Source organism: Pogona vitticeps, chromosome 9 (assembly GCF_051106095.1).
Source record: "Pogona vitticeps strain Pit_001003342236 chromosome 9, PviZW2.1, whole genome shotgun sequence".
Taxonomy (NCBI): Eukaryota; Metazoa; Chordata; class Lepidosauria; order Squamata; family Agamidae; genus Pogona; species Pogona vitticeps.
Window position 1 is genome coordinate 23609379 of NC_135791.1, and position 21121 is coordinate 23630499.

Here is a 21121-nt window from a genome sequence, read left to right on the forward strand (position 1 = left end):
GTTTATTATCAGGATGTTTTTCTCCCGAAGAAGTCAAACATTCAGTGGCAGGAGGGGAGGGGCGAGGATTTGCAGCAAAGACGTGACACCCATCGGTCAAATCATCTTTGTCTTGGATTCCTGCCGTGAGGAGAAGGTTGGGTTCCATGGCTTTATTAGGCTCCTTCCAACTCAATTATTCTATGATTCTGTGTTTCTATGACAAGATCTGGGGGGGGGGGGGGATTGTTGCCAACATTTTAGCCGCCTCCTGTGCTTCTGCCTTGTACACATTCTGCAGGGATCCACAGAACCGGGCTTTGCGTCTTGTGGTGTGAAACCCTTCAGTTGCCGGGCTCTCTGGGTCAAAGTCTTACTTTACGGCACAGAAGTAAGACACAGAGTTTTTGCCCCATCATTAAAATATCACCTTACAACAATAAATTTGTTGGAAATCATTAATATCTGATTCAGAGAGAAAGGCCAGGCTGGCTTGCGAGACAGTTCCGCTCAGAAGGAATGTTTAACCCGCGATCAAAGGCAAAAAAATTCTCGTGTATGCTCAGAGGCACTCTTGATTTTTATTTTTTATTTTTTTGCAGTTATGTCATGGGTCCCACAAATGATTTCATGGCCGCCCGTGGGTCTTTGCCCTTTGCCTCATGGGGCTTCTGAGTTTTACTTACAACTCCTACGAGTGAGACCCTCTTACGCCATTTTGCTGTCCAGTTTTTCCCTCTGCCTCTTTACAGATTTTTCCTAAGGTCCCCTGCTGTAAACTTGGTTGATAAATGACGAGGGGGTAAATATTGCCTCAGGCTAAGCAAACTGTCCTTGGGCCCCAGCGCTTGCCTCTTTATGGCTCCCTTGAATAAATAGTCCTTTGAACCCAGAGCCTCCTTCAGGCCTTGCACCCAGGAAATATTTCAAATAAAAGAGCTTATTCAATGTTTCTGAGAGATCCCAAAGAAGTAGAAGAAGGAGACAGAGGTTTCTGTGCTCTGCCATTAGACAGTCTGAGGCGTGTGTCTCGGGTGTCAAAACGCTGGGAGACTATAGCTTATTGCCATAGTGAATGGATTTGTTCCCCTGATTCTTTATTTTAGAGGCTGGGAGTTCGATTCCCCACTGTACCTCCTTGATAGGGGCTGGTCTTGATGATCCATAGAGTCCCCTCCAGCTGTGCAGTTGTAAAATTATTATTATTATATTATTGTTCAAAGAAAAAAAAGACTTAAGGAAGGAAGGAAGGAAGGAAGGAAGGAAGGAATCAACTCAAAAGAATAACAGAAAAATAATAAGCTGCAAATACAAGAAGAAGCCAATTAGGTATAAAGGTAAAGAAGAGACAAATAGCCAAATATATGCATGTGTTAGGGGCATTTAAATGCGAAATGGTTATGAAGTGGTCAGTCCAAGTAATTCAAAGTGGCCATTTATCTCTCTCACACTGCCGCAGACCTGGCTGGATGATTCTGAGCACTGTAGGTTTCTAAAAAGCAACGTTTCCGAGCTCTGTTGGGAAAAGAAAGAAAGAAAAGGCAAAAATATGGCGGCATGTCATGGACTAATGGATTTATTTCAGTGTGAGCCTTCCATGCATCAAAATCCACTTCTTCTGGCACTGGACATGTAATTACATGTCGCCTGTCCTTATTCCACAGAAGCAAGATTCATGTCTGGCTGAAGATGCAGATGACAAGGTAGCAATGGGTCAATAACACAGGAATGGGACTGTCTAGCTATGGATTAGCAGATCTGAGCCAGGGCGATAAGCACCTGGCTATTGCAGGAATGCTACCGGTTCTTTGTGGGACAGAGATCATAGTCTGGAAAGGGAAGTAACTCTTTTATACCCACAAGAGAATGCCTCTAAGGTCTGTAGTGCAGTATATGTAATTTAGCCACTGCAAAGTCTCATGCAATCCATCACTAACCACAGATTAATTTCCAAGACACAGACAAATAATTTTAAAGCCAGGGGAAACTGGTATTGTTCATAGTTTACTCCAAAAAAATTTAAGTTGAGTATCCTTTCCCTAAAACAGCCATTGGTGGAGTTCAGTTTTCAGCTCTCCATCCATTCAGGTTTGGTGCCTGGAGTGAAAAGAAACACTATTTTGTTCTGATTCTCAAGAAGAAAAAATGTGTTAAGTTAACCCTGAATGGAACATCCCTATTGCAATATGGTGGCTGCTTTCATATCATCCTTTGGAAATAATTGGGAGCAGGTAATGTAGTTACCTGTAACTACTAACTTTTGAGGAGGTAAGAGATAATGCAACAAACAGTTATGAAGTTATTTTTCAGATGTAAGGAATGACCTGTAAGTTTCTTAGGGGGAAAGAAAGAGTTACTTTCAAAAGTACCTTTAAAAGCAATTTAAAAAAACATTTTTAGAAACGTTTTAGCTGGGGGTTTTCAAGCTTTATGCCATTCTTTTATTAGACCTAAGGAACAAGGGAAGTATTCTTTGGGTTTGCCTATTTCGTTTTTTACAACTATTTCCAAGTTGCAATATCAGAACTGACCACTAGAGAGCACTCAAGTATGTTTTCTGGATTCCTCGCCTTCTAATGCAACGTATTAACAACACCCAATGCAAAAAAAAATTACTTGTATAGTTGGACATAAAGCAAATTCAAGTACTTGTAGGATTTTAAGAGTTTCAAAGGGAGAGTTGCAATTGCTTTTTAAAATTCGCCATCGGCCAAGCTCATCCAGCCACGCTGGTGCCCAAAGGTCATGCTTAAGATGACTCTTTCTACCCCCAATGTCTGGATCTATTTACCTGGACTCTGGACAGACAAAAGGAGGGGGCCTACCAGTGGTCAAGAGGATTCTGGGAAGAGGTAGGGAACTGGGAGACTGCTGGTGGGAGTTTTCTCTCCTCTTCACAGACCCATTTGACTGTGTTGTGGCCGGTTCCAGACCAGGGGCAAGTTGACTCAGTGGCTACAGCTGGACAGGTAGGAGGTTGAATGGCTTTGCCAGCTTTGAGGTTCAATCTGGACCATCTCCTGAGACCCCCGGGGAACGTGGTGGTGATTGTGGTGGAACAAATGGGAGAAAAGTCTTGTGGGTTGCTTTGTTTCCCCCTGAACCCATTGAACAGATGCAGAAACGGTAACTGAGGCCGTTCCAAGATAGAGCAAAGAGAATAATCATAGAGTGTGATTCTCCAGGGACTGTGGGTCAAGACTGGGGTGGAGAATGGGGCAGCATTGAGCCAAAGGGTTATACCTTCCCCCCTCCATGAAGATAAGATCACATTTAACAAATGCTTAATAATTTGAATTGTTTCGGAATGGCTAGGGTGTCTGGGGGTTGTTTGGTTTTATTTGAATATTTGCATCCAACAAAGTATCTTTTTGGGACTTTCAGAAAGCTGGATGTGCCCACTACCCTTTTAAATTTGCATATCAGGATTATGTAAATAGGGAGAGTCTTTGTCATCACCCATCTGGAAAGGAAACGAAAAAGGTCAAGAGCTAACTCATACCCAGACACAGAGACAGTTTATTACTTCCATTTTCTTTTTACTAGAATGCCTGGCATGTTCCATTTTAGGCTAAGGATGCAGCCTTAAATTCTTCTCAGGTTGCCACAATTTTTGCTGGCCATGCTCCTGTGCCGTTAAGAACCTTATTCCATAGGGAGCCTCGTTGACTTATTTTCTGTTGATAAGATGCCTGTTTAAGAGACCCAGGCAAAGATTGGTTATGAAAAGTTGGCAGCTCTTCCTGAACAGTTAACAGCCTGCGTGCCTGCATGTTTGTATCTCAAAATTTGTTCTACAAATATGAATTATTCCAAAATAGCTTTGGTTAAAGGTGCGAAAAGTTAATTTCTGGACTACAACTTTGGCTGCATGGCTGTGGTCCAGAAAAGTAACTTTTCTCACTTAGGCGTTCAACCTTACAGCCACTTCAAAGGTCTCATGGATTTGTGATCAAAAGAACAAACTTCAAAAGTGTTTCTTCTTCTTATGCAATGAATCTGGTCATGCAGGTTTCAATTTCAAAAGTTTGTTTCAAAAATTGGAATTTTAACAGAAACACATTCAAAAGAGCCAAGAGGAAGTAAGAAAATGAGATGTAACAAAAAGTTCAGAGTTACTTTGTCACATTGCTGTTCTTGGTTGTTGTTGGGTTTTTTTAAAAAAAAAAATCTCTCCAAAGAGATGCATGTATAGCCCATCGTCCCTGTTTTGGAGCCTAGTCCTTCATACATTCAATAAAAGAAATCCAAATGGTTACAAATCAGGTTTAATTAAAACGAGAAAGAAAGGCACAGGAGCACAGCCACTAAAAATATGTGGCAATGCTAAAGGTCACCAAGACTTTTTTCATGCTAGTTTTACCAAAACGTCTGCTGAACTGTAGAATTTGCCATCACAGTGTTGATGTGGTTAAGGTTGCCATGTTCTCCCCCCCTAAAAAGCTCCTAAGCTTTAATCCATATATGGAAAACAGATACAGATTTCCCTTTTCCATGCAGGGAATAGATTTTACCTATCAGATTTGTCATGGATGCCCACTGAATTTGAGGAGATGGAACAGCATCCCAGAGCAGATTGGCTTGCTTTCGAAGACTCTGCTGAAATTTACGAATCTTGCATTCAGGACAGAAAGAACCTGAGGTCTCAACTTTCTGAATGCAGGAGTGAAACTTAACAATATCTCCTGAATTGGACCTCTGGGGAAATTAGGTGAATGAAACCTGCTGATTGCACAATAAAAGTCTAGAGTAGAACAGCCAATAAGTGGCCCAAAATTCAGTTGTCGTCGTCATCATCATCATCATAGCAATGTGTCATCAAGTCAATTTGACTTATAATGACCTTTTTCCAGGGTTTTCCAGGTAGAAAATACACAAAAGTGTTTCACCCTTCCCTTCCTCTAGGGGGAGCCCTGGGACTGTACAGCTTGCCCAAGGCTACCCAGGCTGGCTCTTATCCCAGGAGGCTCAGAGGGGGAATCGAACTCATAACCTCTGGCTCCACAGCTAGAGAAATAACTCACCGAGCTATTTACCAACTGGGATTTTTTTTTTTAAAAAAAAAGTTGGCTTTAAATTCTGTTTCATCTCTTAGGCAATAACCATAAGCATGGACCTGAAAATTGTGGCTGCTACCATCATGTTACTGCTTTTATGTTCTGGTAGGTAAGATCATGTCCAATCAATCCAAATTATAACTTCCAAGCAGAAAGTATTCTGGGGTCAAGAAGAAAGTTTGGTTCTGGACTCTTTAGGCTGTCTCTTGTTTGTTTGTTTGTTTGTTTGTTTGTTTGTTTGTTTGTTTGTTTGTTTGTTTGTTTGTTTGTTTGTTTGTTTGTTTGTTTGTTTGTTTGTTTTATCATTGCACGCTTAATTTCCCCATCCCTGTGAATAATTTTCTATTTCTGCAACCTTTGAATTTCTGTCAAGGGAACTGATACTTTTCTGTTTCCCAAACAGGACTACGGCAATTTTTAAATATTAAAACTTAATGGTTACCACCAACGATTCATAGAATAAGAACAGTATAAGAACAGAATACCTGTAAACATTTTTTCCCTCTGTCGTGGTGGAATTCAGATTATTTGATAGAATGAGTGGGTTTGTGTTTATAAGATGCACTCACTTGAAAGCAACAGGTATGACTGATAAGTCATAGAAAAAGCTTTTAGGTGCCCTACAGAATTGTGATTTTGTTTTTCCTTTGCTCTGCTTTGCTTAGAAGTATCCAGCTATCGCCTGCAGAAACGAGAAGTTCAGGAGGAAGACACAATTAGTCAAATTCAGGAAGCGGCTAAAAAATACTGGGATCAAGTTTCCGGGACAGCCCAGAGCTGGTCTGATGCAGTCAAGTCTATGACCGTTTATGAGAAAGCCCGGTGAGAACTGGACAGGGTACAAACACAGAGATATGAGGGAGATAGTGATGAAGAAAGGGAAGGGGAGAGATTTTCCCAGGATGTAACTAGAGGAGGAGAAAGATATTCCATTTCTGTTACAGTGGTGCCTTGCTAGACAGTTACCCCGCATGACAGTTTTTTCGCTAGACATTGACTTTTTGCGATTGCCATAGCGATTCACAAAACAGTGATTCCTATGGGGGAATTTTGCTGGACAATGTTTGGTCCCTGCTTTGCAAACCTATTTTCGCTAGACGACGATTTTGACAGCTCCCTCCGCGCTCACAAAACAGGTGTTTTCGGGACCTAAGCTTCACAAGACAGTGATTTAAACAGCTGGTCGGCGGTTTGCAAAGCAGCTTTCCTATGGCCGATCTTCGCTAGACAACGACGATTCTTCCGCATTGGAATGCATTAAACAGGTTTCAATGCATTCCAATACGGAAATGCTTTTCGCTAGACAGCTATTTCAGTGGAACCGATTATCGTCTAGCGCGGCACCACTGTACCACCTTCTGCTATGAGCTAGTGCTCAAAGTGGCTCACCATCAACATAAACATAACAAAAGCAGTAAAGCAAAGGCAAACTGCAATTCACAGATCAGTGAAATCATTACTGTATGCTGATATGAGGAACACGGGTTCAGAGAGGACAGCTTTCACATCTAACTCAGTTCTTTTGTGTTTTTGAGAAGGAAAGACAAATGTTTTGATGGTCTTATAAAGGCGTGATCCAGCATGGTTTCTGGATCTCATCATGAACATGTTGCCTATCCAACAGAGATTATTGGATTAATTGGTTAGATGCAATTACACAATGAGAGTTGCATAGGGAAAGTAAATCCGACTTAATTGGCCACCACAAGGAGAGAGAAGGAAATTGACAGCCTTGTCTGCAGCTTATAAACCGAACTCTCCTGTAGCTCTCTTAGTAAACCTTATTAAGCTTTTAACAAGGGCTGACTGGTAATTTCCTCCTCTCTCTCTCTTTCTCTGTCCTTGGTGTCCGGGTGACCTAGCCCTGGCACTAAGCCTGGAAAAAAAAAATGAAAATAAACGGCATTATTTGCAAAGATTCAGCCCTCCTGGGTTTTGACCCGGCCCCACCCCAACCATCATACAAACTACCCACACACTTGTACACACTTGTACACACTTGTACACACTTGTACACACCTTCATTGGTTCAAGCCATCACACCGCCGGAATCAATGAGAACGGAGGCAATGTAAAAAAAATTGAAGCCTCAGTGGCAGAGGGGAAAAAATTATAAATGTGTGTGGGGGGGACACATTCAGGCTTATTTGTGTTGGTTTTTATGTCACGTGGTGAACAACAACAACAACAAAATGGAAACCACCCCAGTCCTGTAGCATTTCCTGCATCAAATGTCAATGTAGTTGCAGCCTTAATTAGTGAATTACTGTAACAGCCAATGGCCTCTCCCAATTTGAAGACACCCTTGTCCAGCAGGCTGAGGCAAAGAGGGCAAAATCGGGAAGCCAGACAGGGGACAGATTGTATTTGTCTTCTGCGTGGAAGGGATGGTCCCTCTCGAATTGGCCTCCTCAGCCACACTAGATGTTGTTCCAAGTCCTCTATTCAGAGCATGTTACCATCGTCTCTGAAGTACTGAAGGATGCCTAATCTGATAACAGCCAATATCCTCCGGGCATCCTGTCCAGTAATCACTTCCAGCTCTGTTGTCTAGCTTCAACTCTGCTTACTTTGAGGGTTTCTTCTCTTTTCCTCCCAGTGACGCCTATGAGAAAGCTACCTCAGCCGTGAGCACTTACTTCGGCATCTTCTCGGATCAAGTCATCCACTGGTGGCAAGATGCTGATCATTAAAACAGAGCCGTCATTTCCCTTCTGTGGAGACGTGCTAATGAGTTTCAGTGAGCCAATGACACCACCACCCGGCCCTCTTTCCCTTCCACACATTTTGAGAACAAAGACAATTTGCTGCCGACAAGGAGAATAAAGTTCTTTCCCTTTTCTGCTCTGTTCACGTGAGGTGTGGTCTGTCTGTTAGTCCGTTTGTTTGCGTGTGTGTTCGTTTTTGAAAGGCAGGACAGCACACACAACCTTGTGAGGAAATGTATTCCGGAGACGTCCATTGGCTTGACCGAGATCTTCTCTCCTCAAGAAATCCTTGGAACTGAAAATATAACAACGGTGTCAGTAGCTGGGGGTGAGCCTATGGGGGGTGGGGTAGGGGTTCCCCCCTCCCAAAAAATGTTGGCAGTAGATGCCTACCAGTTCTCCAACCCACTAGCTGCCCTGGGTGTGTGGTTAACAACTTCCATCTGAAAGCTACATGGCAGTTCTCTTGATTTTCTGGAAATTGAAGTCATGGCAACTGGACTTCTTTCTTAATAGGTTGAATTATTTCGCTAGTCAGTCTGAAGAAGCTACTTGAATGAGTAAGGTAAAAGTAAAGGTTCCCCTTGACATTCTTAGTCCAGTCGTGTCTGACTCTAGGGGGCGGTGCTCATTCCGTTTTCAAGCCATAGAGCCAGCGCTTGTCCGAAGACATGTGGCCAGCATGACTAGGGAACGCCGTTTTACCTTCCCATCGAGGTGGTACCTATTTATCTACTTGCATTTTTACATGCTTTCAAACGGCTAGGTTGGTGAGGATCTGGGAGAAAGCGACGGGAGCTCACTCCGTTGTGTGTATTCGATCTTACGACTGCTGGTCCTCTGACCCTGCAGCACAAAGGCTACTGCGGTTTAGCCCGCAGCGCCACCACGTGGATGAGTAACAAATAAGAAAGAGGTCCGGTTGCTATGACTCTGCTTCCAGATAACCTCACCTGGATGACTGAGAATCTTGACAGATATATTTCCTTTGATTTTCTGTCGCGAAGCCATGACAACAGTCTCATCATCATCATCATCTTAGAATTGCAGAACTGGAAGGGACCCTATGGATCATTCCAATCCAGCCCATGTGAAGAAGGCACCAAGGGGGAATCGAACTCCCAACCATAACTAAACCACCGTGCTACCCAGCAGTTCATATGGTGGGCATGTGTGTGGGAAGGCAGGTGTCTTCAACAGTAAAGGTTAAGCTTCCTCTGAGCTCTTTGGACATTGTATCGGTGGCTGTCTGCCCTTTGCTTGGCAAATAAGCATGTTAACAAATAGCTGGGGACAGTTATATTGGGAGACTAGAGGTCCCATCATCCTACAGCCATAGTAGTTACATTGTGGGTGTGGTAACCCAATAAAAACCCCATTTCTGCTCCGGCCATTCAAGCTGGAGCAGCTTTAAATATTGTCATAGAGGGAAACACTGCATTTTTATCCGAACATCTTCTTCTACCCTTATCGGACCTTGAAAAGGTTCCCTGTTTCAACTACAATGCCCAGAATCCCCTGTCCCCAGACAAACAAGGAATGTTTGAAGCTCTGCATTAAATTCCACAATCCTTTGATTTCCAAAGCATCTGAAATTGCTTTGCAAATCAGATAATCGTGGGACCTAATAATACAAAGCTTTAGATTCCACAATCCAGAGTGGATCCAAACAGGATGTTCCTTTTTCTAAATGTCCTCATTTCCTGCCCTTTAGTGCCCCCTGCAGGACACAGAGGGCATGACATGGATGAAACGAAAAGCTGTGACCCAGGAAGCTCAGAATTAGGGCTCCACCTGGCCCAGCTGTGGCTGTTTCTTCAAACTCCTTTTTATTTTTGTGGCAAAAAAGAGGAAAAAAATCTGCACTTCCTGGAAGCTATTCTCCTTTTTTTGAATAGATTACAGATAACTCCTGCACCACTTAACAACCGCAGATACTCCATTCATCTAAATGGGAAATGGACGTCTTGCCACTTCTGCTTTCAGTTTTTTTCCTTTTTGCATTTATTTATTTAGCCTTTTTTGGCCATCTGCCCTTAACTCAGAAATCCCCCTGGCCAGAAAAATATCCCCTCCAGACATGAACGCAGAGCCGACTGTAATGTACAAACTCCTCCACTTGATCCTTGTTCAGCTTTGCTCATTAGGTCAATTAGTAACAAATTCGCTCACTACAATTGGAGCTGCTTAAAAGTACTTTTATTAAGGCGCTTCGTCACGTTGTTTGGCCCTGGATCCAGCCTGGTTGATAATCTTAAGCCCTTGTCAAGTCGATCCAGCTTGTTTAACTGCACACTTTGGTGTAGACTGTGAGGTAGCTGCTTATGTCACACTTCTAGCCTCGAGAGACCATCCTTCATCGTAAAAATTTAAAAATACTGCAAATACAATAAAGTATTTGTGGTCTGAAAAAATGAATGGGAGAACCAAAGAGTCACCTTTCCTATAACATCATTTGCTAAAGAAATGAGGAATACAGGAGGAATAGGTGACGCAAGAAACACCCACACCACCTTGAGATGTTTTTCAAGTCTTACTGAACAGAATTTGGGCTCCTTTCAGAGTTCGTTGGGTCGTTTCCTGTGGAGAAATTCCAAAATGCTGTCATGGTTGACTTTTTCTGCTAATCATCATACACGTACCGGCTGTCTAAAATACAGCCAGAAGCTTTAATCCGTTTAAGGGGTACTCTAATTGGCTAAATCTCTCTTTGATTAATTCGTAGGAATTATAAGTAAAGGGTGAATTTTCGGTGTTACTGTTATTAGGAGTTAGGAAAAACATACCGTATTTTTCGCACCATAAGATGCACTTTTTTCCCACAAAACAGGGGGGTGGAAAGTCTGTGCGTCTTATGGAGCGAAGAAAACAGATTATATTTTCCTGTTTTCTTCTCCTAAAAAATTGGTGCGTCTTATGGAGAGGTGCGTCTTATGGAGTGAAAAATATGGTATTCTGGGAAATTAATCTTACCTTCACAGGCTCTTGGCTCTGCGTCCCTTTTATCCAAGCCTCTTACACAACTCCATTCACTCTTGGGAGAAAACTTACAAATGTGGCATACCTCCATACCTGCTCCTCAGGAGAAAGCACAAAAGATTTATTTTCTAGCAAACCAGTAAAGACATCTCAACATTGCCCCTTGCTTCTTTGGCTGGGCTTTTAAATCTTCCTTTTATCAAGACAACATATAGATGATGATAGATCTAACCATAGAGAATGGTATGGTGTGCGTTTTTAAATTTTCATGGTGAAGAATTGATTTTAAAACAGCTTTTAAGCCATGCATGCTTCTCTATACTTAGGATACCTGGCAAGTGATAACAAATTTCAGCCTTTACTGGCGAAGTCATTTTTGTCTGGGCAGGTGCCCTTGAAAGGTGCTTAACTGGGCGAAACACACGCGGCAGCTGCCAAGATTTGTCCTACTAATCTGTTGACAAATGAATTTGTTCTTTCTTTCTGGTGACACACGTGTTGCTCAGACTTTCCTATCTGGAATGAACAACCCATCAAACGTTATTAATTTAATTGCCATCTGATCTTAACTTGGGCCCTGTTCCTTCCATGACACTGAAATAACAAAAACATCCAGGAGCGTACATGTTAAAAGCCAAATGAGGACATCGGCTCTACTGGGGCAGCGCTACTGGTGCTGACTGAGGTGAAGGACAAAATGGCGGACTCTTCATTCCGTCTACAGAAGCCAATGGGACTCACAGCCGGATGGTTCTTGAGAATTGGCCATGGGACCCCCCCCCATCCTCTACCACGGAATGAAACAGTTGGATTTAAGGAGTGCAGAACAAGTGATGTGGTTGAATAACAACCTTGGAAATGTTGTCTTTCTGGACTACAACTCCCATAATTCTCCATTCTCCGCACTGAGCAGGCGGTTGGACTCGGTGGCTTTGTAGGCCCTTCCAACTCCGTTTGTCTATGATAAAATGGGAGGTGTAAAGTTTAGAAGGGTTTTTAAAAAATAATTAAAACAGAAGTATAATAATCTCACTCTTGAGGGCCTGCACGCCGGCTGAGACCACTGTCCAGCTTCAGCTCATGGTGAATAAAGTAACTTCGACATTCATAATCTTTGTACTTATTGGTCTTCATCTTTAAATCAGGTGGTCTGCTTGTCAAACAGAGGACACGTCCAAAACGAGGACTGCCCAGCGGCAACCCTTCAAATAGATATCTAGCCTCTGTAAAAGGGGGTGCCATAGAAAGGATGTGGTGGACCCTGAAGTACATATTTGAATCCCAAAAATGTCCTGGAGAAGAAAACCCACTGAGTTTAAGTTGACTGAATGGAATGGTTCAGGCTTGTCCTCAAGAATGTTTTTGTGTTCCGTAAAAGAGACCAAGCTGGCTGGATAGCTCGGGGGGTTGAGGTCTCTGTCTGCGGAGCAAGAGGTTGGGAGTTCAATTCCCCCACTCTGCCTCTTGAGATAACAGCCAGTCTGGGAGGCCTTGGGCCAGATGCACAGTCCCAGGATGACCCCAGAAGAAGGGAAGGGTCAACCCCTTCTGAGTCTTCTCTACCTAGAAAACCCTGAAAAAAGTCACCATAAATCAGAATTGACTTGAGGGCATACGATTATAATTAAAAGAGACCTCCAGACACACTGTACGGGGTTATTTTTAAACTCTCCACACCTGTCCAAACTCTTTATCTCTTTCCGGGAACGTGGCAGGTGGAGATGACAATTATTTTCCACAAAAATCTAGATAGTGTGGAAATTATTTACAATTTTTGGGCTCCCAGCTGTGGAAGAAAAGGGCGCACTTGGCTATAAATGTCCAGGACGGGCAGTTGCTTAGTCTCTTTGCTTCTCTGACACCATGGCGGTCTTCCTGCTAGCTGTTCTTCTGGGCGCCACAGGTAACATCTTCCCTCTTTCCTCTGCTAAAGTCTACACGACTTACTCTATCAACCTCATGCCGAGGTTGTGCTTTCTAGTGGGTAATTAAACAGTTAAAAAAAAATAGAAAGTTGGTTTTTTTTATTGAAAAATGAATAGATTGGATGCTTGTATACCTAATATGAATAGATTAGATGTTTGTATATTCTGTGCTCTGCTATCCTTAAAACCCTTTCCCCATACCTTCCACTTCCTTTTACCTTTTGTATTCCCCACCCTATTTCCTAGTAGTTTAAAAATAAAATATAAAAACAAAGCAGTAGACATATAAAGCCCCTGTTCAGCTACCTCACTTGTCAGCTTATGGTGACATAAGGGTTCCAGAGCTCTGCTGTGAAAGGAAGGAAGGAAGGAAGGAAGGAAGGAAGGAAGGAAGGAAGGAAGGAAGGAAGGAAGGAAGGAAGGAAGGAAGGAAGGAAGGAAGGAAGGAAGGAAGGAAGGAAGGAAGGAAGGAAGGAAGGAAGGAAGGAAGGAAGGAAGGAAAGAAAGAAAGAAAGAAAGAAAGAAAGAAAGAAAGAAAGAAAGAAAGGAAGGAAGGAAGGAAGGAAGGAAGGAAGGAAGGAAGGAAGGAAGGAAGGAAGGAAGGAAGGAAGGAAGGAAGAAAGAAAGAAAGAAAGAAAGAAAGAAAGAAAGAAAGAAAGAAAGAAAGAAAGAAAGAAAGAAAGAAAGAAAGAAAGAAAGAAAGAAAGAAAGGCAAAAAGTCCCAGGTGTCCATATTGAAGGTTCTATTTTTTTGTTTTGTTTTGTTTTACTGCAGTGGCAGCACAACTGAAGGGCTATGATGATGATGATGATAAGATCATTGGAGGCTATGAATGCCCAGCCCACTCCCAGCCCTGGCAAGTCTACTTAACATACGGGGCTGGCAACCGGTGGTGTGGCGGCTCCCTCATCAATGACCAGTGGATCATCTCGGCAGCCCATTGCTACAAACCGTGCGTACAGTAACATATAGTTTGGGTGCAATACAATTGTTGAAAAGTAACTTTCCCTATAACTTGTAAGCAATGAATTACAAGCAGTGCAGTTACCTGAAACTAGTTACTTTGGGAAGCATATTAGGACCCTCGTATCTGCGAGGAATCAATTCCAAGTCCCTCACAGATGATGAAAAATGTGGATTATAGTGAACACTATTTTAATAGTGAATGCTATACCTTGCATAGACTCTGGCTCCCTCTAGTGGCCAGTTCTGCTAATGTCCTCTTTAGAAATATATTTTTCTAGGTTTTTTTCTTTTAAGATTTTCAGACCATGGATAAGTGAATCCGTGGATACTGATTCCGCAGATAAGGGGATCCTCTGTAACAGGTTTAAAATGTAAGATAAATGTAACGTAAAGAGGAAGAACAAAGTTATTTGACTGGTGCAACACCCAATGCCTTCTAAATCCTTTTTAAAAACTATTTTTAAAAGCTGTTTTCAGGCATATTTTGAGGTGTTCATGAGGAACTTGTGAAGTTCTATGTTGTTTTGTTACAATTCATAAGCAGCAAGGAATATATTATATTTGCTTTTTTATTTTAAGATGCAATGTCAGAATCGGCCACTAGAGGGAACCAGGAATTATTTCCCAGTTTTCTTCTAGTGTGCTGGCTAGCACAATGTCATATATTACTAATGTGCAAGACTGTACACTGGTAACAACCCAAAGAGCCACTTTTTAGAAAGTAGCTTATAAGTTCTAGGTTTCAACCTTTTCAAAATTTGGTTCACATCACTGCTTTTCTGCCTACAGTCCTAGTACTCTTGTGGCACACCTTGGCGAGCAGGATACCACCAGGGACGAAGGCACAGAGCAGCATATCCAGGTGGAAAAAGCCATCCGGTATCCCAAGTACAACGCCCGCACCACCGACAACGATATCATGCTGATCAAGCTCTCTGTGCCAGCCCAGTTCAACAATTTCGTCCAGCCCGTGCCAATTTCTCCAAACTGCCCAGTAACTGGGGCCAACTGTCTTGTCTCAGGATGGGGGAACCTTCTGACATCGGGAGGTAAGTTGTGGCTTCATGATGTCCTTGCCATCTTCTCCTCTCGTAGGAAGCAGGGCGTTTTGGGTTTGTTTGTTTACCTATTAATGATTCCACCAATATTTACGGTAGGACCCTTGCATCCATGGGATTTAGTATCCACAGTTTCACTTATCCACAGTCAGAAAATATTAAACATATTAAAAGAGGAGAAAAGTCAGAAACACATATTTCCATGATGTAATTACCAGAACTGATGACTAGAGGGAGCCAGATCCTCTGCTATATACAGAGTTTGTTATTACTGTATTTACAGTTTTCAGCATCCATGGAAAGCTTAGAACGGATACCTCCCCCCCCCCCCCGGATAGGGAGGCCTACTGTATTTTATTATTTATATCCCACTTTTCCTCCAGGATGCTCAAAGTGGCTTCTGTCACTCTCCTAATTTCAACGTCATCCTCACAACAGCCCGGGTGAGGTTGGTCAGGCTAACAGAGAAAATGTCTGGTCAACTTCTTGTTTTCATGATCTACATTAGCAGTGCCTCAAATGTTGAATGCACCCAGAGGTCTCGAACATTGAATGAACACAGAACCTTCTCAGAAGTGTCAATGAAAGTTAACCTTTCTAATCTCTTGAGAGCCTGTCTGATGGTATTTTGTAGGAGGCAGGAAAGGGATTTGCTTCTCATGCGTGTCTCTGGCGAAGTCCTGGTGAATTCTGGAAGAATGAGGACCTGGATACCCATGATCTGCTTGTGAGGAAGAAAGAGGTAGCAGCTGGAAAGAGCTAAACTTCTTGGGAGATGCAAGAGATTAGGGGACTGGTAGGCTCTGTACAGGGTGCCTCTAAAAAGACCTACCAGTCCCCGAATCCCTTGCATCTCCCATGGAGACCTCTGCCTAGCAGAGAAGCAGGTGGTATAGATTCCCATTTGTTGATTTTGTTCTTGCTATGTGTCATCAGGTTGCCTCCGATGTATGGTGACCCTTATGAGTGAGCACTGTCGAAAATAACCTGTCCTCAACAGCCCTGCTCTGCTCTTGCAAAATCCGTTGATTTACCACATAATTTTTTCATTCTCCCTGAATGTATTGATGCCATACGAGCTTTACACTGCTTTTCTTCCTTCCTTCCAGTTGAGTACCCCAACGTCCTGCAGTGTCTGAACGTGCCCATTATCTCGCCTTCTGCCTGTCAGACCTCTTATCCTGGCCGCATCACTTCTAACATGTTCTGTGCCGGCTACTTAGAAGGAGGCAAAGACTCCTGTCAGGTAATGGAGAGAAAAGGTGGGAGGGTGGGTGGAAAGAGAGAGAGAGAAAAGAAGGTCTGTTCTTAGCCAACGCCTATTCAACAGGATGAGGTCAAAGAGTGAATTGTCCCATTTCCGGTAGCATGTGCAGAATCCCTGTTGAAAAACACGCATGTGGAGCACTGGTATAACAAGGGCACACACACACACACACCCCGCAGGCTAAAAGCTAGCAGTGCTAGTTGAACCTGCTCCCTGCAGTGCTAGCTTTCTGGCTGCAAGGAATGTATGCCCCCCCCCATCATAATCCTATGTGATGAGGAAAAGAATAGATTTGGTACATCTGATCGGTTCCTGAATTTTACCGTTGACAGTGAAATTTCGCTGATTCCCTTTCTCCATTGCAGGGAGACTCTGGTGGACCGCTGGTGTGTGACGGACAACTGACCGGCGTAGTGTCCTGGGGTGCTGGATGTGCAGAGAGAAACTATCCTGGCGTGTACACCACGGTGTGCAATTACAGATCCTGGATCGAAGAAGTGATTGCAAACAACTGAGATGATTTCCCTTCTTCCAAAGGATGTGGTTAACTCTGGCGGTTTTCCTTGCAACAACAAACCCCCCCCCCCGAAAAAACACCCTGTTTTGCTTAAAATAACATACAAACACAGATGCAGCCCAGACTTAAACTAGGTCCAGAATACTCGTACTTTCACTCCAGAGAATCTTGAGAAAGATAGCTTCATGTGGGAGAGGCTGGAGATTCTTAGCACAAAACTACATTTCCCATGAGTTTGTCATGCAGGGGATGAGAGGAGGAATTTACACGATGCTCTTATGTTAAAAATAAAGTATTTGCACCAACCCCTCCCCAAACTGTGTGAGATGTATTTGTTGTTTCAAAAAATAGAATAGCATAGAGTAGACCTTTGGTCTAGATGGGCGGGATAGAAATCCAATCAATCAATCAATCAATCAATCAATCAATCAATCAATCAATCAATCAATCAATCAATCAATCAATCAATCAATCAATCAATCAATACTGATAGCCGTGTATCTAGCTGTGTATCTTTTTATTGGAGAAAATCTGTTTGGTGTAGTTACACTGGCATAAACTGGATCCTGGCCCTGGAAATAATTAACTGAAATTAATTAAAAGCATTGTATCTCCCATTTCACATTCTGAGGCTCCTTGGGCTCCCTTTGGCCCCAGGAAAGCCTTCGGGAGCTTTCCATTGGAGGGGTGGGGAGGCTTTTTAAAAAAAAAAATAGTACATGAAGACTCTAGTGGTAATAGAAAATTGTTGCTTCTCTGTGTTCTGACCCTCTTTTTACAACACTGGGGGATTTTTTTTCATTCTTCTAGAAAGGGCAGAAACATCGCGGAACTCAAAGTTATATAACAGTTTTCGCCAAATGTTCTGGATGGAAAACATCATTTTCATTCTTCTAGAAAGGGTAGAAACATCGCAGAACCCAAGGTTATATAGGACGGTTTTCGCCAAATGTTCTGGGTGGAAAACATCTTCACGAAGTGCCTCAGAAGAACAACCCTAGGAAGGGCTGACCCCCTGGCCAACCAGTAAGTCCCATCGCCCACGGGGAGGGTTGAACTTTAATCTCCAAGCCGTCCAGCTTCTGCACCCCAGTTGGCCTCTTGCTAAAACAAAGGGGACCTTGGCTAAACAATTACAGATGGCACAGGGAACCAGATCCGGCCCTACCAAGGGGGCAGGTGTGTCCTTTGTATTGCCTGACATGGAACAACAGGAAGCAGCTGCCTTAAGCAACAAGAAGCAAGCGAGTCTCAAGTAAGCTGGCCAAGGCACACAGGGCCCCAAGGAATAGAAACTCCACATGGTTTATCACTTGGAAGTGAGACTGGACAGTTCTGGTGACCCAGAACTGGACAGATTGAGAAATCTGCCCAGCAGACGGCTGGGTCTCATCCAGGCATGGTACAGGAGCAAAACCTTCTCGAACTGAAGAGGACATACAGATGTGGCTTCTTCTGACCACAACAGGAAATGACCAGTAAGGTGATTCCTGTAAAGGCGAAGCAAGTTATGGTGTTTTGTAACTACCTTGCAATTTTTGCAAGTGTGGAAATCCATATTTTCTGTTTCCTTCCCCCTCCCCAGTCCACTGGTGGTCAGACAGAAGAAAAGGAGAAAGAAAGAAAGAAAGAAAGAAAGAAAGAAAGAAAGAAAGAGAGAGAGAGAGAGAGAGAGAGAGAGAGAGAGAGAGAGAGAGAGAGAGAGAGAGAGAGAGAGAGAGAGAAAGAAAGAAAGAAAGAAAGAAAGAAAGAAAGAAAGAAAGAAAGAAAGAAAGAAAGAAAGAAAGAAAGAAAGAAAGAAAGAAAGAAAGACAGGGAGCGAGATCTTTTTCTCAGGTCATTTTCTGGCACATATTTAGTAACCTCCAAGTTGCCAATGTTCGTTCCTCAGCCCTGTTCCTCTGCTCTTGAAAGCAGCTTGATATGCAGATGTTTTAGAACCAGAAATTGAATCTGGAGAATATTCAGCACACAACCCTGTTGACCGAGGTTGGAAAAGTTGCTCGTTTTCTTGTATAGTTGTTCTAGTTCTTTGGGAGAAGGATGAGTTGTTCTGGATGGAAAACATCCAGACAGAATCCAAAACTTCTCCTCCAACATCTCCTCCACACGGAAGTTGTCACATCATAACGGAATAATCCACTCCTTGTACATTGCTATGTTCTGTGGCTTGACTATATTCAGGAACGGAGAAATGTTGCTGGCATCGTTTGCATACGGCCCAGTTGTGGAAAAGTCTAGAAAGCTCCCTTCGGAATTTGACCCCTACGAAAGCGTAGGCCAACGGGTTGAGGCAGGAGTGGAGGAGACCCAAGCTTTGTGTGAAGAGTAGACCCAAATCCAGAGTTTTTTCCCGGGCGCAGTCCCGGGCCAGGTGACCCAGGCGTTGCAAGCTGTCCACCAGGAGGAAGCCATGGAAGGGCCCCCAGCAAAGAAGGAAGAGGAGCAGCATCACCAGAAGGAGGAACAAGGGGGTGTTTTTGCAAGAGATCCCCGCTTGGTGGAGCCGAATCAAGATCCGACAGTAACAGAACGTCATCACCAGCAAGGGCAGAAGGAAACCGAACATGAAGGAGATCAGGCGCAACGCCAGACGCCAAGACTCTGCTTCCTGGGGATGGAAATGTTGGTGACAGATGACCGCCCCAGCTTGGGAGACGTAACTCACTGTTCGGAAATGCAGTTCCACAGCAGACAGACCCACACATACTCCCCACAAGAGAATGGAGGCCAGGCAGATGTGAAGAGGCTTCAAGCAGCGGTGGACCTGCACGGCGCGGATGATCACCAGGTAACGTTCAACGCTGAAGGCAGCCAAGAGGAAGACGGTGCTGTAGCTGTTCATGGTGGAGAGGGCCCCGGTGAGTTTGCAAAGGAATTCTCCGAATACCCAGTTCTGGGCAAACTGGGTGGTCCAAAAAGGGAGCGTAAAGGCCAACAGCAGGTCGGCCACCGCCAACTGGAAGAGGAGGTAGTCGGCGAAGAACCAGGGGCAACGCTGGCTGCTCAAGACTGCCAGGACCAACCCGTTGCCGAGCAAGCCCACCACAAAGCCCACGGAGAAGACCGCTGGGCCAAAATGGCGGGCAAAGGCACTCATCTCGCTCTGCGTGCAGGGCATCGTTTTGGGGTCAATGTCAGGATAGCCGGTGGGAAACTAGGAAGAAGCAAATAAAAGTTAGTAGGGGATCCTCAACCTAAGCCTGCCATTATTTTGTCAGAAGAGAATGGAAATTTCTTCTGCACAAATCTACTGGCAGTTTTTCAGATTCAACTCAAAATCCCTGAGTTTTGTGATTTTCAGATGTCGGTTTTGGGAGACTAATACTTGCCTGAAGAGACAGGTCTTTGTCTGCTGGCAGAAGGACAGCCAAGAGGGGGCCAGGCTTGGCCTCCAGTGGGAGGGAGTTCCAGAGTCTCTGGGAGCAGTCACAAAGAAGGCCCTCTCCTGTATTCCCATTAGACGCCCTTGTGAAGATCGAAAGCAGGGTCTCTCAAGATAATCTTAACACCCGGGCAGGGTCATAAAGGGAGAGGCAGTCCCTGAGATAGCTTGGACCCAAGCTGTTTAGGGCTTTATAGGTTAGAACCAGCACTATGAATTGTGCCCAGAAACGGATCGGCAATGGGGCGGCTGTAACGGGGGGGGGGGGGTTATGTGATCTCTGTGACCAGCCCTAGTCAGCAACCTGGCTGCTGCATTTTGGACATAACTCAGCAGATGTAGTAGTAATATAACAAAAACAAATGTCTGGATCATTGGCATTGCAATTCCAGGGGATGCCAGAGCTGAAGATAAAGAATTGGAAAAACTACCAAAATACACTTGAAACATCTCGCTTGTGGATGAAATGCACTTCAGTGGTCCCCACCGTCATTGGGGCTTCGTGAACAATATCAAGGAATTTCACGCCGTAGTCTAAGCAGCTACAGATTTCAGAAATAGCATCATCAGAGCTGCAAAACACGACAATATTGGGAACAGCCTACATACTGTACCGATATTTAACAGATACTTAGGTTTTAGATTAAAACTTGTATCTGTTATATGATACCAGTCAATGTTTTTATGATTTTGATTTATGGTGTTTCCGGATAATAATAGGCACATTACAGACTAGCTAGGAAGGAAGATCCCTGATAAGAATTACATACCTCTGGATAAGAGTAATCCTCTAGCCAAAAAGGGTCGGACATGTTGCTTCTTCTGTAGGTGGCTATCGTTCCTTTGAAAGGTCTGGTTTACTTTGCGCGGTCCTGATCTTTTCCCTGCCACCTCCCTACCCCATGTGAAAGTCAAACAGTTCACCACGCTGGAGCTGACATACCAGCCTTTATCGTGATGAAAGAAAGCAGGGGGGAGCCGGAAAACAAAATACACAACATTACAAAATCATCCCAAATGGAGAAGTAAAACAAAGGCTGCTGTCTGTTTTTTATGACTCCCTCATACCTTGAAAAACAGCCTAATGCTCACCTTTGAAGAGACAGAACTCTATAATCAGCCTGAACACATTTTTGCTAATGTATCACTCACCTCCAGAGCTTGGAAGTAACTAGTTACATTTTGGGTAATTTAACTATTAGTTTAAAAGTTAAATGTTAAGTGTAATAAGTATTGCCTAAGTTAATTAAGCATCGTGAGATGCACCTAGTTACTTTGA

At 43.6% G+C, this 21121-nt stretch overlaps 2 protein-coding genes across 2 annotated transcripts; one reads left to right on the plus strand and one right to left on the minus strand.

Moving 5' to 3' along the window:
• The first annotated feature begins 134 nt into the window (after positions 1-134).
• On the plus strand, positions 135-17123 carry LOC110089454 (trypsin). The gene is made up of 7 exons (XM_078380085.1): positions 135-2948; positions 5075-5141; positions 7636-12626; positions 13424-13601; positions 14405-14664; positions 15783-15919; positions 16306-17123. Exons 3-7 carry the CDS (start codon positions 12587-12589, stop codon positions 16453-16455), a joined length of 765 nt encoding a protein of 254 aa, XP_078236211.1. The 5' UTR covers positions 135-2948; positions 5075-5141; positions 7636-12586; the 3' UTR covers positions 16456-17123.
• Positions 16958-20706, minus strand: LOC110089443 (C-X-C chemokine receptor type 3-2). The gene is made up of 2 exons (XM_020812523.3): positions 20613-20706; positions 16958-19614 (listed from the first exon to the last, which is right to left on the minus strand). The coding sequence occupies exons 1-2, from the start codon at positions 20652-20654 to the stop codon at positions 18577-18579; spliced, it is 1080 nt and encodes a 359-aa protein (XP_020668182.3). The 5' UTR covers positions 20655-20706; the 3' UTR covers positions 16958-18576.
• Positions 20707-21121: the final 415 nt, after the last annotated feature.

What these genes read in the sequence shown, in the direction of transcription:
- LOC110089454 (XM_078380085.1), top strand. Translation starts at nt 12,587, where the DNA reads ATGGCGGTCTTCCTGCTAGCTGTTCTTCTGGGCGCCACAG. An exon ending in GCAGCCCATTGCTACAAACC is followed by an intron (nt 13,602 to 14,404) that starts GTGCGTACAGTA and finishes TTCTGCCTACAG; the next exon opens with TCCTAGTACTCTTGTGGCAC. An exon ending in GAACCTTCTGACATCGGGAG is followed by an intron (nt 14,665 to 15,782) that starts GTAAGTTGTGGC and finishes CCTTCCTTCCAG; the next exon opens with TTGAGTACCCCAACGTCCTG.
- LOC110089443 (XM_020812523.3), bottom strand. Translation starts at nt 20,654, where the DNA reads ATGTCCGACCCTTTTTGGCTAGAGGATTACTCTTATCCAGAG. An exon ending in AGGATTACTCTTATCCAGAG is followed by an intron (nt 19,615 to 20,612) that starts GTATGTAATTCT and finishes GCTTCTTCCTAG; the next exon opens with TTTCCCACCGGCTATCCTGA.